Below are 15588 nucleotides of genomic sequence, written 5' to 3'. Positions count from 1 at the left end.
CGGGGTGGCAGAAGAGGCGTTAGTGGCGCGAAAATCCCCTGACCGGATTTCCTTTATTCGGACTTGCGCAGAGCTTCTCACAGCATTGGAAACGAAACTGAATGCCGCAGAACAGTACCTTCTTCCTTTTATCGGCTGGAAACTGACACCGCATTCAGGCTCGCTGGGGAGATTCAATCACGCAGGCAAACACCGGGTTCATGTTTCCTTCCGGACCGATGCGCCGAACAGCATACTCTCCAGACTGAATGTGGAAGCAGAAGGATCGACAGAAATCAGCGAAGACGCACCAGGATAAATCAAGGTAGGAAGCCAGTTCTTCCTAGGCTCAGCTGAAGCGCTGTGCCTTTGCAGATGTCATTTCTGTTTTTTGCTGGAAAGCGGTGGGTCCGCGGTGAGGGGCTGAGGTCCTCGTCGCCACTTGTAGAAAGTAGTCGCAGTCAGGTTGTAGTATATAGTAATAAGTTTATTACTAACAGCCCCACACCTCAAGCGGTGCGTAGGTCAGAATGCCAATATCATTAATGACAGTTGGGCAGTTGGAAAGGTGACAGGGGCAGTGTGGAATGTTAGGGAGCCAATGAGGACGGCGGGGAACCTTGGATGCTCTCGCGCAGGAGAGCTGGTAGAAACCACTGGCTCAAGGCTTGGGGGGAACTAGACTAGGTTACAACAGTGTTGGGCTTGATTTCTGCTCCTGAAAGACTTCCAGATTTGGGGCTGATGCCAATGAACAGGCATATCATCAGCAGTGAATATGGAAAAAGTACTATCCACCTATATGTTAGAGGATATTAGAACATTGGAATGTTTGGAGCTCCATTGTAGAAAATGGAGTGCTCCCTGCTTCTACGGGCCAGTAAAGGCCAGCAGAGCAACATTCCAATGTGTTACAAAGGCCTCTCGGAGCTTGAGGGGATTTAAATCCCCTCGAGCTTCGAGAAGCATTTGTTTAATTTGTTAGAACATTCTGCCCTCTAGTGGCAGAATGTTCTATTAGCCTTATAGCCCTTCGTAGCAGGGCTATACCGGCTATTAAAGTCCCGTCCCTTGTTAAAGTCCCTCGCCTTCGGCTTGGGCCTTTAACGCAGGAACGGGCCTTTATTATATAGATGTATAGACTACAAGACCAGTGTCTTTATAGTAACAGGCAATATGGAGTATATTTTTCCTATTTAAGTGGAGGAATTTCATACTTTATTATATACGTGCACCATCAAGAACCACCTCCATGAAATCATTTACGTCATATTTTTAGACAATTTTTGTGCTAATATTTTTCATTTCGTTTCTTTTCTGTTCATTTAAGTACCATTAAGACGTAAGTTTCAATGGACCTTTACACACATGGTCCTGTTGGCTTTTCACATAAAACATGCTCAATGTAGGTTGATGACCCTCTAGTCCTATGATCAATTGAATTGTAATAGAAAATTGAGATTGCACTCTGGTGCAACACTGAAATGCCGAGATTGTCCAGTCAGAAATGGAGCCACCTTGTCAGCAGGAAACAGTTTCTACATCTGGCTTTGCTGTAGAGTAAAGTAACAGTACTGAAGGAATCACTAGATGGTGCACTTGAACGGTTAACAAGCATAGTACCTTGGCTGGCTCCTCAAACCAGGCACTTTGGTTCCCAGTTCTGCACCCTGAAATTTTAGTGAGGCTAGGTGGCATTACAAAACCTTCAACGCAGACCACACAAACTACTATCTCACTTAGGAAATATAGAAAGAATCTCTAAAGTACTAAACTGACATCAGGGACGACTTCACTGCCATTGTCAACATCGCCTCACCAGAGGATCAACGAAACATCTACCCCTGAAGCTCCTTAACAAATGACAACACAGCTGGCTTAGGCTCTTTCTCAGCAACAGAGCTGTCTTGATCCTTTGAGATGAATGTCTACATATAAGTCAGGGATTCACTCCAATTTCTCATCCTATTTTTGATTCTTTTTTGGCAACGGTTCTTCGGAAGGCTCCGATGTGAGCTCCAGTCCTACAAGTTAAGGGAGCAAGCCTCGTACTCAAAGGGCTCTGATTCTCTGTAGGGCAAACTTGAGTGCCAAGCTTTTGTGGTCTTACAGGTGCACGTTTTTCATGTATTATTCTGATCAACAAAACATCAAGTTCAATAGTGATGGGCACCTGCTCACATTTAATGCAGTTGTAAAACACTTCTAACCTGAAGAACCAACAACTATCATTCAAGTATATGAAACACAGAAAAAAACAAGGGTTTAGAGTGTTGGACACCTTCATTCCTTTTTTCCTTGACAGGCAAACCAAATCACAGGATCTTCTGTATATTTCTTGAAAACTTAACTACTCTGTATCGTTTTAGAAAAGGACCTTCCAAATTCTCACATAAAGGCCAACTACATATTATTTTTCTACAAGGCAGAGAGGGAGACCCACATCTACATACGTCTACATACATTAATGGTTCAAAACGTTTTAGAAGGCAGAAGGTGGAGAACTGAATAACTGAGCACATTGCACCATTCGGCAAAAAATCCCAATATACAAACAAGGTCACCTAAACTACGTACTACAGCAGATTTATCAGAATAAAGGCTAACTGCATATTTTGTTGAAGTAAAGTTGCTCAGGGATATACCGGGAGGACAATGCAGAGCACCACTGGTCCAAAAAACTTACCCTATGAAATCCCACACACAAAAAGAAACTCCACGAAGCACCATGATAAAACAGTGTGTTTAACGTGAATATCGGGAGTTTAAAAGGTTGATATTTATGAAATTCTCTAGATAAAGTTCAGTGAATATATGCTGTTCAAACTTTGATCACTCCAAAAGGTACATCTATCAGCACATTTTTGATGGGTTTTATCTCTGAACATATATTTTAACCATGTTACCTTGCATGTGATAAAGTCGTACTGTGTGCGTCACATGATGGAAAAAGCATGTGACTTCTGAGAAAATCCCTCCGTAAGTAACTCTTTTGATGGGAGGTTCCGTAAAAACATAAGGCTGAAACGAAAATTTAAACAACATTATGAACATTCTCTCAAAGAAAGGAAACGTCTTATTGTTTTTACTTCTGACACTGTTATGCAATCATTTGAAAGAAAAAATATCTACCCACAAACCTATTTTTCTAACACACAAGTTACTTACCTTCGGTAACGATATATCTGTAAGAAACATTAGTAGTGATAGATTCCTTACCTTAGAATTACCCCCAGGCGTCAGACTGGATCCGGAAAGTTTTTTCGTCAGCAGTACCCCCGAGCATCGGTAGACATCGTCGTGCGGCTCCGCGTGAGTCGTTTGCATTGAGATGACGTAGTCGGAGCTACTTAGACACGCCCACGCGCGCTGACGTCAGTTCTGTACACGACTTTCCGCGCATGGAACGCAGAGCCATGCAAGATACTGACCACTGGTGCCATGATACTTGGGCCGTGAAAGGGACGACCGTAACCCTAGAAATCAGTTCACAGAACGGAGAGGATGGGTGGGGCGGTAAGGAATCTATCACTACTAATGTTTCTTGCAGATATATCATTACCGAAGGAAAGTAACTTGTGCATCTTAAAGAAACACGTAGTGATAGATTCCTTACCTTAGAATATATACCCCAGAAATACCAATCCCGGTGGTGGGTCTACGAACCACGATCACACCAGACAGTCCTGGAGAACAGAACGGCCAAAGAAGCCGTCTCTCCGGACTTGGTTGTCCAGGCAGTAGTGCTTGGTAAAAGTGTTAAGCAAGGCCCATGTAGCTGCCTGACAAACGTCCTGCAAGGGAACGCCGCGTCCCAGAGCAGTAGTGGCTGCCGTTGCACTGGGGAATGGGCGCCTAGCCCCAGCGGAGGCTCTTTTTTAGCCAACGAATAACAAGCCTTTATGCACAAAACGACCCATCGAGAAATGGACCGTTTGTGCACTGCCCGACCTTTCTTAGCGCCCACGTAGCCAACAAAGAGTTGGTCATCCACCCAGAACTGTTGTGTGCGGCTCAGGTAGAAAGAGAGCGCAAGTTTTGGGTCCAGACGATGGAGCCTCTCTTCCTCTTTAGAAGGATGAGGAGATGAAAAGAAGGTTAGTAGAGTGATTGTCTGCCCGATGTGAAAGGCAGTGACAACCTTTGGCAAAAAGGAAGGACGAGTTCTCAGAACAACTTTGTCCGGAAGGACAGAAACAAAAGGAGGTGTGGAAGAAGGAGCCTGGAGCTCACTAACTCTTCTGGCAGAGGTGATGGCAACCAGGAAAGCAGTCTTTAGAGTTAGAAGACAAAGAGGGCAATTATGAAGTGGCTCAAAGGGAGAGCAGATCAGAAAGGTAAGAACTAGATTCATGTCCCACTGAGGCGTCACGAACGGAACAGGAGAAAGCATGTGCGTGATGCATTTCAAGATTCTATTTACCACATGGGACTTGAAAAGGGAAGGCTGATCTGGAAGCCTCAGGAAGGTGGAAATGGCTGAGAGATAGCCCTTGATAGTGCCCAGAGCAGAGCCCTGCTGGGCTAAAGAAATAAGAAAAAGAAGGACCTCTGAAAGAGGGGCAGAAAGGGGATCCACAGCCTTTGCTGTGCACCATGCCACAAACGTATTGCACCTACAGGCATATACCGTTTTTGTGGAGGGACGCCTGGCTGTCAAAGCAATCAATCTAGGTGATAATTCCGGTGGTAATCAAGAATAAATGGTTAAAACTAAATCTTGGTTGTGGGCTTATCCGTCACACACGAGGAATGTCTTTTGGATGCACCCGTCCTTTTACCCACTTTATCTAACCATACCAGGAGTCACGTGCCTTTACCCCGCCGTGCTTCTTAGTTCGCAGATTTAGTTTTAACCATTTATTCTTGATTACCACCGGAATAATCACCTAGATTGGATGCTTTGAGTCGGATTCTCATTTGATTGTCGCTTGAGGGTCTCCACACACAAATTAAATATCTTTTCCACCGGTCCTAGGCCCTGTCGGGTCGGAATTAACACCGATACAGCGACCTTTTAATCTGTACCTGTTCGTTACAGCCCTGAAGAGTCGTAGGCAGATTGTGCCACATACGACGAAACACGTGTCGGCTGGTTTTCTCGCATCTGAACAATAAAAGACACTACATCAACGCTTGATTGATCGTGCTACATACTGTTTAATTGTACTTTTGACTAACCTTTGTTTCTTCCAAAACTGTTAACAACGACTGCATTGTTCAATGTTTATTCTGAGTGTGCATGGGCATCATGTCTGGTTAAATTTCTGGTACTAACTTCTGTTAGCACTTTTCTGGGGGGTTATAGGGCTTATCCCCTCGCCCCTTTGCACCTTGAAAAATTGGAAACTCTACATTTAATGACTTGCGTTACCTTTAGCTGTGCGCCACCGACTAAAAACCTTTGCTCTGTTTTACACGCGTTGAGAAAGATGGCGCTCGAGTGAAAATCTACTTGAGCTGCGGAAAACGAGAGCTCGCACTTTGCAAGATGCTGTTTTCAATGATTCCACAGTACGGACAAGCATCAGCACTGTGCAATCATTGCGCACAGCGCACTACACAGTTTGTGTAGCGCTATGTGTAGTTTGCGTAGTGCGAAGTGCACTTTGCGTAGCTACGCCTAGCGCTACTTCGCGAACTACGCACAAGGTTAATCAACATCCTGTGATTCTGGGCTTTCAGCAATGCTGAACAGCAGATGTGCTGCTAGCAAACATGGCTAAAAGACATTCAAATTTACAACGCCAATAGCTCTGCCATTGCCAAGACCTATTGGCTTCGCCTATGCTTGTTTATATTCAGCGCAGTATTCACTTAAGCTTTCTTAAGTTTTTTTCCACAAAGAAGGTATCCACTCTAATTGTGCACCCATCTTTCTACATATAGGTTATTGTACAGGTAAGCAGGGTTTAGGGCTTCCCCAGAGAGCCCTGAGAAAAAAAGCTAAATTATTTATTTTTAAATAAAAATACTGGGATTGTTTTAACGGCATCAACAAAAGGTAAGTGTGCAAATATTGCCTTCTTCCCAGCTGCCTGAAAAAGGAATGATTGAATATAAATCTTTTTTTCACCAGTTTTGCAATTATCTAAAAGCTAATACTTCCTATTTTTGGAGTTGCTCCCTACTTGACTTTGGTTTTTGAAACAGGTGTGAAAGCAGAAGATGAACCGGGAAAGCATACATTTTTGAAAACTAAATACAATTCTGAATTCAGGAAGGGGTCGTTTGTGTACAGTTTTTGAAATCATAACATAGTCAACGATCACAAGGGAAAGAGAGAAAAAGCTCACAAATTAGTTTTTACGTTTTTTGCACTGAAGGCCCATCAAAAAAAGTTATATAAAGTCACTTCAGAAAAACTTTTCCTGCTGAAGAACAAGTTACTTCCCTTCGGTAATGCTTTTTCTGGTGGATACAGTATCTGCCTGTGGAGTCCTCAACTTATGAATATCCCCTGCGCCAGTATTCTGCAGAATCTTTTCCTAGCTCTCTACGCCGACGAGGACGTCACAATGCCACGGCTCCGCTCGCGACTCCGCATGACGCCACCAGAGCCATAAGAGAGCCTCGTCGGCGTGATGACGTCAGTTCCACCCATTTTTCCCATGCCTCTGAGGCGAAAGGATGGAATGACAACAGATTCAAAGTATACACACTACACAATATTCAATAACTACATAGTGTAAATTCAAAAGGAAAGCCAAAGAGCAAAATCATTTCCTATAAATCACACAATGCAAAATGAAGCACCAAATATTAAACAACATGTTAAACAAAAACACTTTTAGGGTATATAAGGTGGACATCGGGGAGGAGGGTGGGTCAGTGAGGAATACACAGGCAGATACTGTATCCACCAGAAAAAACATTACCAAAGGTAAGTAACTTGTTCTTCTGATGGATACATCTACCTGTGGATTCCTCACCTTATGAATAGATTCCCACAGCAGTCCCCCTCCTGGAGGAGGATGTCTAGTGTTCTATATCTAAAAATACTGCAGGACAGAACGTGCAAAGTGGCCCTCCATCCTCATTTCAGTCCAATCAATAATGCTTTGCTAAAGTGTGGAGGGAGGCCCAAGTCGCTGCCTTACAAATGTCCACTACAGGTACACCTCTGGCCAAAGCAGAAGTTGACGACTTGGCTCTTGTAGAATGAGCCAGCGACATCTGCTTGTTATATGGCATCTACTCCCTGATCAAAATAAGAATAGAGTGATATTGCAACAGGGACTGGGGTGGTATACAAAAAGCTCTTTTTCGCCCCACAGGAATTGTATTGACGATTCAGTTTTTGATTATTGTTTTTTGGCAACTGTCAATTGATTCATTCTTGGAAATCGTGAGCACATTGTTCTTGTATTTATAATCATATGTTCACTTTCATGTTTTTTCACTGTAAATGTTTATGATTTGTGTTTCACCGTGTTATAAATTGTATGGCAATACGTGAAGTTGACGACGGTCTTGTTCTGTCTAGATATAAAAAAAATTGCTAATTAATTGAAAAGAAAAATGACATAAATCAATGTCAGGATAAACTAATACAATTTTGTTCATCCTTATTCAGGCATTAACTGTTTGAATTAACATCAGAGGCTTAGGTAAACTCCCTTGTTCTAGCTTACATTGAGGGCATTTTTCAAATGCCCAAAATATAGATACATTCAATAAATAATAATAAAAAGTTACTTATCGGGAACTGCACTGGCATCTTTCATGAGTTAATATAATAATAATAATAATAATAATAATAATAATAATAATAATAATAATAATAATAATAATAATAATAATAATTAAGAAAGTTATAAAGCGCATGGTTACGCCATCCCGGCGTGTCCCAGCGCTGAGTGAGAGGGAAGCGACATGCTAGCCACACCGGAGGATCACCTCCAAGCTAAGCGGAAAACAGATATGTTTTAAACGCCCTTCTAAACTTGGCTTCAGAGATCTCCACCCTGAGTTTTACAGGGAGTTTGTTCCAGTTCTGAGCTGCCCGAAACCTAAAGGAACGGCCTCCCATTCTGGGCTTCTTTACCTTCGGAATTTTCATCAGGCCGGTCCCACTGGATCTAAGGGACCTTTCTGGCACATACCTGGTGACCAAGTCACTCAGATATGAGGGGCCAAGGTTCTGGGAGATGAGGTGACAGGTGCATAAAGCCTTAAACATCACTCTTTTCTTTACTGGAAGCCAGTGCAGTGTGTCCAAGGCGTTTTTTGAAGCCACCCTCCTAGACTGCATAAGTACTAGACGTGCAGCCACATTCTGCAAGACCTGTAGTCTCCCCAGACCTTTTGCTGTAGCCCCAAGGTAGAGGATGTTGCCATAGTCTAGGCGAGATGTAATAAGAGTATGCACCATCGTCTTCCAAGCTCCTATAGGGAGGAGATCTAACATTTTGCGCAGATTTTTTAGGACTCCAAAACATTTCCCCAAAACCCTTCTAATATGTCCATTATAGGAAAGAGTGGAATCCACCCAGACCCCCAGGTTTTTTGCCTAAGTGCATGGAATGGGGTAGGGCCCAGACTCGGAGGCCACCAAGCCGCCGTCCAGCTCGATGTGTCACCGCCCACCACAAGCACCTCTGTCTTGCTGCCATTCAACTTCAGACAGTTCTTATCCATCCAGGAGGCCAGCTCCTGCATGCAAGCCCTGAAGTTAGAGGCCGCTACCTCCGGTGCTTGGGATAGGGAGATCAGCAGCTGGGTGTACTCAGCATAAGAGACAACTCCAACTCCAAAACCCTGTACTATCTCCGCCAAAGGAGTCATGTACAGGTTGAACAGGGTGGGGCTCAGGGCAGAACCCTGTTGCCTTCCCAGTTGTCAGTCTGGGAACCCTCTGTAGGCAATGTTTTATACAAGTGTACCTGCACACAGAACAACACGAAATTCATGTAACTGTACAGCCTATCTACCTCATTTTGTGACCTGAAGACATGCCAATCAGAAAGACAGTCATCCATCCATCTCGACTTCCTCCAGAAGTTCCGAATGTTAGACCTTATTTAGCTAGTTTGATTATCATGATGCATTAGTGAGTGTTAATCATGAAGGGGAGGCTGGAGGGTCCCATGTAAATGTATTAAAGGGACCAATGGTGAAGAACTGCAGTTACAGGTGAGTAACTTTTTTCTTCTTCAGCACTGGATTTTTCTTGGATTCATATTCTTGAAAACAGACTGCAATAGCAGTAAATATTGTAAATATATAAATATAACGTGGAAATTAGGCTCATTTTAAGCACACAAATTGCACAGAAGTGATTATTCCAATATTGCTTCAGTTTTCATCTACAAATCGATACAGCAACGGTTGGCAAGGGCATGCCAATGTCCTTAAGACTTGTTTCAGGAAATGAAGGCACTATAGCGGGTTCAATTCCCGACGCGGCAGGGTCTTGAGCTTAAATGTCCACGGACTCGATAATTCTCTTTTCGGTGCCTGACCTAATCATGGGTTCACACTCTGCAACTCTGGGCATTAAGCTTGCTTAATCTCCACAACGGCCCCCCGCGGCGGGATGCCTGGCTTTCACCTTGGGGATGCCCGTTAGGGGCTATCTCACAGGGAAAAGCCAGGATGGGTTCCCTAGGCAAGCGCCGAGATGCCTCCGGGTAGTCGAGCGCTATATAAGAACATACAAAAAAAAATAATAAAAAAATTGTTTTGTTGAGTGAGAATATACATATACATGGCCTGCCCTTAATCTTATGAGCAAGAATAATAATGCAGGATACAATCCATTTAACCTAAGTTTATTTAGATAGAGATCTGCCCCAATTTACTTATCTAAAATTAACACAAAAATCTCTGTTTCAAGCAAAACGTAAGGCACCTCTTAATGCCCAATAAATGCTTTCAGAGATCGAAGAAGGATTTGGGAAAAAGTCAGCAAACATTGCGTTTATTTACATGAGAAGTTAAATACATATCCGGAATGAATTAAGGATGTGCTTGAAGAAACACTATCTTTGAATAAGCATTAGGCATAGATTCTTGATAGACAATGCCTGAATTTCACCAACTCATGGAAGGTTATATATAACAGAAAAGCTATTTTCGAAGAAAAATGTTGGTTTGAGGTAGGAAGCAATGAGGATAAAGCAAGATTAAGCAAGGGGGTGCCACAGGGCTCCTGCTTGAGCCCAACGCTCTTTAACATCTATGTGGCACCCCTAGCTAACATCATGAGATCTCATGGGTTCATCCCTGTATCGTATGCAGACGATACTCAACTCCACTTCCCGTTTAAAATCATGACTCCTGAGGTGCGTAACTCCTTTGCTCAAGGAATGAAAGAGGTGGCACATTGGATGGCAGCAAATTTCCTTCAGTGTAACGTCTCCAAGACCGAGGTTATGCTCTTTGGGGAAGCCAAACGATTGTGGACTCCAGACTGGTGGCCAAAAGATCTAGGCCCAGTCCCTGCACCCAGAGTAGTAGTGAAAGATCTTGGAGTCATGCTGGATCAGGAGCTTGCTCTTAAACATCATGCTAATCAAGTTGTGAGCTCCTGCTTCCATGTTATTGGTCTTCTCCGACGGGTATTTCCCCTGTTACCTGATACCACCAGGAAAACACTAATTCAGTCACTCGTGCTGAGCAGACTGGATTATTGTAATGGTTTGCTGCTAGCCGCCAATGAGGGGGTCATGGCCAGACTACAGGTCGTGCAAAATACAGCTGCACGGCTTGTTTTCAATGCCCCGGCCCGCACTCCCTCAATGCCACTGTTAAATAAACTACACTGGCTCACTGTGAAACAGAGGGTGTTGTTTAAGACATGCTGCACCATCCACAAATGCCTCATTGGTAAAGGTCCCGACTACTTGACTAAAAAGTTCATTCCCTACACCCCCTTAAGATCCCTGAGATCTGGAGATCAAGAATTGCTATGTGTCCCTAGGTTTCGCAAGTCCAGACAAGGGGGAAGGGCTCTGTCAGTAGCTGGTCCAAAGCTCTGGAATGATCTCCCCTTTGACATCAGAGTTTGTAAGGAACATTTTCCTTTTAGGAAAAAACAAAAAACTTTCTTGTTCAATTATTAATTCTGATAGGGCAATTGATACACATCAGACAGGGCTTTTGTTCACAGATGTTGCCAAAGGCGCGGAGATACTCCTCAGGGAGTCGAGTTCCTAGCGCGGTATAAGTCTGTAAATAAATAAATAAATAAATAAAGCGAGCCCACGCATGAATGGTTTAACAATATTATACTAAATTGCAACCCGCAGTATACTTGGGTCAGAAATACCCCTCATATTTCAAAACAAAGTTTTTAGCATTACATCAAACGCTGATCAACCAAGCTGGCAATACAAAGGCCTAAAGGCATGCAGTTTGTGTGGAACACCAAAGAAGGACTTTACCCAATCTAATATGCATCTGCCCAACTTTAAAGCAACCACTTTTACAGCTAATGGGAAAAACTATTCAACGCAAGGGGCATTTGCACCTGTAGATCGGCAATTCTAAAATGTCTCGATTCAAACGATACTCAGCTCAACTGTAACCTAGTCATGGGCGTCCGCAGGGGGGGCAAGGAGGGGCGCTTGCCCCCCCCTGGAGCGACCCTCCTTGCCCCCCCTGCAGACGCCCATGAAGACCGTGACTTCAAGACTGGGTCCTCACTCTCTTTCCTCTCCTTTCTTTTATTTGCTTCCCTGTGAAATGGATCCAAAAAGAAAGACGCTTTTGCTGCAAATTTTTCCGACATTTTCATTCCAAAGTGCAGCATTGGGAATAAAAGCCTAAAAATGTGAAAAAAAGATAAATAACTAAATGAAGTAAGACAGAGTGGTAGCAAACTGGCCAAACTGATTTTATTCACACTGAAACACATTAGCGCCACTTTTACAGAGTTTGCCAGTGAAGCGCTATTTTTGTTTTCTTGACTTTGTTTTTCCTTGGCTTGCAACTAGTGCACCAATCCTGGAGGTACTGCAATGTGTGAATTGGAAAACAAAATGTGTACTGCGGCTCTGCGTCCAGGGATGTGGTCTTTTTACCATACTGCTTATGTTTTGTAAAGATATAACCAACAGCCATTGAAATGGGTCCATTCAGGGCCCTGTAGTTGTGTTCTTGACTTTTCAGGCAAAAGCACTCACTGATTTCTGAATAGTGAGTGTAAAAGCATTAAGGTAACCATGTTGTTCCTGCTTACATTTCCCATGGTTTGCTAAATTTTGCATTCCCTATAAGTGTTTGCTTCTTCCAGGATGATGTTACTTTTTTTTGTAGGCCGCATATTGCTCTTGTCTAGAGCGTAATTTAAATTGCGCATCCAGGTGTTTATAGCGGGCAACAATTGGGTTGTAGTTGAAAACAGTGGGAGTTATTCTCAGTGGAGGAGAGCATGTGGCACTATGGTCAGAGCTGCTGAATTTGGAACTGGGAACTAGGTTCAGCCTTAATAACAAGTCCACTCTCCTGCGAGAGCACAATCACATGCTAGACCTTAGAAGGCTTCACAACACCTTAGTAGTCCTGGTGTCTTCGTACCAGCAGGTGGGCCCAAGCATGACAAGTGTAGGTTAACTTTCAAGGCTTGTCCCCCACTATCCATACTGAAGTTCACCTCCAGTCTTGCGGGCAGGCCTATGAAGCAGCACACCCGAGAACAACAGTCACTGAGGTCACAGGACCCTTGAGAAGGGCCAGCTCTAGGGCGGTGCAACCAGTGTGACCACACCGGGTGCTGACTTTTGGTGAAGGCATCATGTTTGCAAGTATATTATGGTTTTAAAAACGCTTGCTGCCTCCTTCCTGGCTTCCAGCAATTTTCGGCAACAATAAAAATGTCATGATGACTCTGGTGATTAATGTTCTTCCTAGAGAGAGAGAGAGATCAGAATTTTGTCTAGTGGAAGTTTTGACTCATGGAAAGGTAGCTCAGAGGGTTAATGTACCGGCTGCAAAGAACATGCGCCATGCAGATCACAAAGTGCGCATAATGTAAATAGGTCAGTGGGCTACTGCTTTTGTCAGAGAGATCCTTTTATTACTTGCAGTTTATAAGTTAAAATCTTAACTTAGAACAGTGAGCTACTAACTGTCTGTCATCTAAGAGCTGCATACAAACTGCAAGGTATAAATTAGAGAGTTATGTTCCACGCCCCCCCCCCCCCAGTCTTTGATTATCCTAATGTCCCAAAAAGTGTTCTTTTGGACAGAAATCAATTCTGATTATTAAGGAGAACCCCCAACCATGGTATTACGTTTTAAATTTCGGGTATTGTGTTTCTCCAGACCAATCACTATAAAACTATACCGGCTACTAGTACGTTTGTCATGTGACTCCTACACCTTGTAGTCCTTAGTTTTTTGTAACATTTTCTATACAGTGATTTACACACATATTGATTGTCTCTGTGTAATGTGTGTGATGTAAAGTGCTCTGACACCCTACAATGGTATGAGTGGCGCTGTAAATCAAATTAAATGCATCTGAGAGAGAGTGGTTATGGAGACTTGGGGGGCACAGTTAAAGGGTGGTAGTGAGGGAATCCATGGCAGAGGTGGTCATTGGGGGGCACTAACAAACATTAATGCACAGGACACCACCAGTGCTATGGCTGGCCCTGCCCTTGAGGCCAGTCTGCCTCACCCAAAGGTACCTCCATTGGCCTTGTTTCAGCAGTAGTAGCTGCAACTCATCAGGGATTGGCAATGCAGGACTTGCACGCACACCAAACTAAGTTCGCAAACTTACAGCCACCCAGCTTCATTCACAAGCACTTTTAACATGTGCTGCCTGCTGTGGGGCCACTGGAATTAATTATGCAGCAAAGGATGACAACATTATGCCGTAGTGTTGACTAAATTATGCATTAAAAAAAAGGCTGCAGCGTAATGCAGTATATTTTCAGATATTTTATTATTTTGACGTGTGTACACATGCTAACAGTCTCTGGAAAGATTTTACCTTATTAGTACCAGTGTAACATACAAATGCAGCAGTGAGAAAGGTAACCAGTCAACCTTTACAATAGGCCATCCACTCCGCAGCAACACAAGTCACATTTTATATTAACATTTGATGTGTTTGAGCTACAAACAATTTATTAGTTGCAGCAGATCTTGTATTATGAGGCAAATATGGCAGAGCCATAATTTTAGAGAAAACATTTGCAAACTAGGATATTTTGCCATTCATGTTTGAACTGCTGTTGTGGAAAAAGGGAGTAGTGCTGATGACAGAAACTCCATGGCTCGGAGACAAATGGCTTGTGTTTCCACATTTTATCGTATTTGGTACATTCTGTGATTAGAAGCATATCCCACTTTGTGAATATATTGTAATGTTAATAACTCATTATAACCTTAAATAATCATGTGTATCCATTGGTTGATTAAACTGGGCAGTGAAATGCCAAGCAAATACTAAAAATTGGGATGTCTGCGCATTCTAGCCACACCTCTGGCTCCACCCACAGATCCAATCCTTGGGTTATTCCCGCCCTCTGATTCTCCGCCCACTGTTCCCCTACTTTTGTTCCCCCCTTTTGACCACTGTGTAAGCATCCCTGGACCTGTGATGTGCCGCTGCTGCGGGCGCCGCATGTGCCACACATTTATGGGGCTAGGCTTCCGCATAAGGGAGCTGGCCATTATTGTATCCCTAAACGTGGGCATGATGTCAGTTTGACATTGACTACATGTACAGGGACTCTAAGTTTCTTTTCAAAAATATAGCTAACATTTGGACCTATACATTTTATTTTGTATAAATTAATTGAATGTGTGTAAAATTTAGCAATGCCCGGGGAATTCTAGTAAAGGGAGCACCCACTGGCAAATCACGAGAGGGTGTGATTGCTGCATTATTTATTACTAACTTTGACGTTGTGCTTTAACTTTGGATAAAAGTTATCATGAATTCTAGCACCAAGAAGCCAATATTGGTAAATATGTGTGCTACAAATAATCCCTAACATACACTGTGCATACAGTATATTCAATCTGATGCTTTAATCATAGGCTGTTTTAAAGTATTCTGCTAAAAATTGTATCGTGCTGAAGACAGCCTTGATTGGTGTTGGATCGAGGACCCGGAAGTCTGCACACCTAGCAGACAGAGCACCTTGTCAGAAAGTTTAGCGTTTTCCCTACAGGTGGTGTTTGTTGGCCTGTAGCAGGGTCAGTCATATGTCCTGGATTCCTGGCATTTAATTGAGTCTATCCCAGTTCCTCGCCCCAGTGTTTCTTGTGCCTCACCTGGCACACATCATGTTGGAGGTTGGTGATGATGTTAACATTTTGCCCCCCCCTGGAAAAATGTCTGCGGACGCCCATGAACCTAGTAACATTTTTAACCTTGTACGGAAAAAACTAGAGGACGGACTGCATCAAAGACATCAAGATTCACAAAATGGACTATTTATTGCTCAGCTTTCAGTTTACTGTGTCACTGTAATGTTTATTCAGTATAAGTGACTGAGGGGAAAGGCAAAATAGTCCAGTCTGATACTCTCAATGTTTTAACATGTAAAACGAGCTGCGTAATAATTGCACTGCTGAAAATCATTTGTTTTTTATTGTGTATCATTTTATAACAAACGTAATTAGTTTTATGACTAAATTGTTATG

At 43.1% G+C, this 15588-nt stretch overlaps 1 protein-coding gene across 1 annotated transcript in view; it reads right to left on the bottom strand.

The window, feature by feature from the left end:
* The window catches only part of MAN2A1 (mannosidase alpha class 2A member 1), a 1326430-nt gene that overhangs the window by 333194 nt on the left and 977648 nt on the right, over positions 1-15588 (bottom strand). The window contains exon 16 of the mRNA XM_086961008.1: positions 2886-3000. Coding sequence (XP_086817134.1) covers positions 2886-3000 — 115 coding nt within the window. The remainder of the gene's footprint in view (positions 1-2885; positions 3001-15588) is intronic.

This window comes from Lissotriton vulgaris, chromosome 3_1 (assembly GCF_964263255.1).
Source record: "Lissotriton vulgaris chromosome 3_1, aLisVul1.2, whole genome shotgun sequence".
Classification (NCBI taxonomy): Eukaryota; Metazoa; Chordata; class Amphibia; order Caudata; family Salamandridae; genus Lissotriton; species Lissotriton vulgaris.
This window is presented reverse-complemented; position numbering and strand designations above follow the sequence as displayed.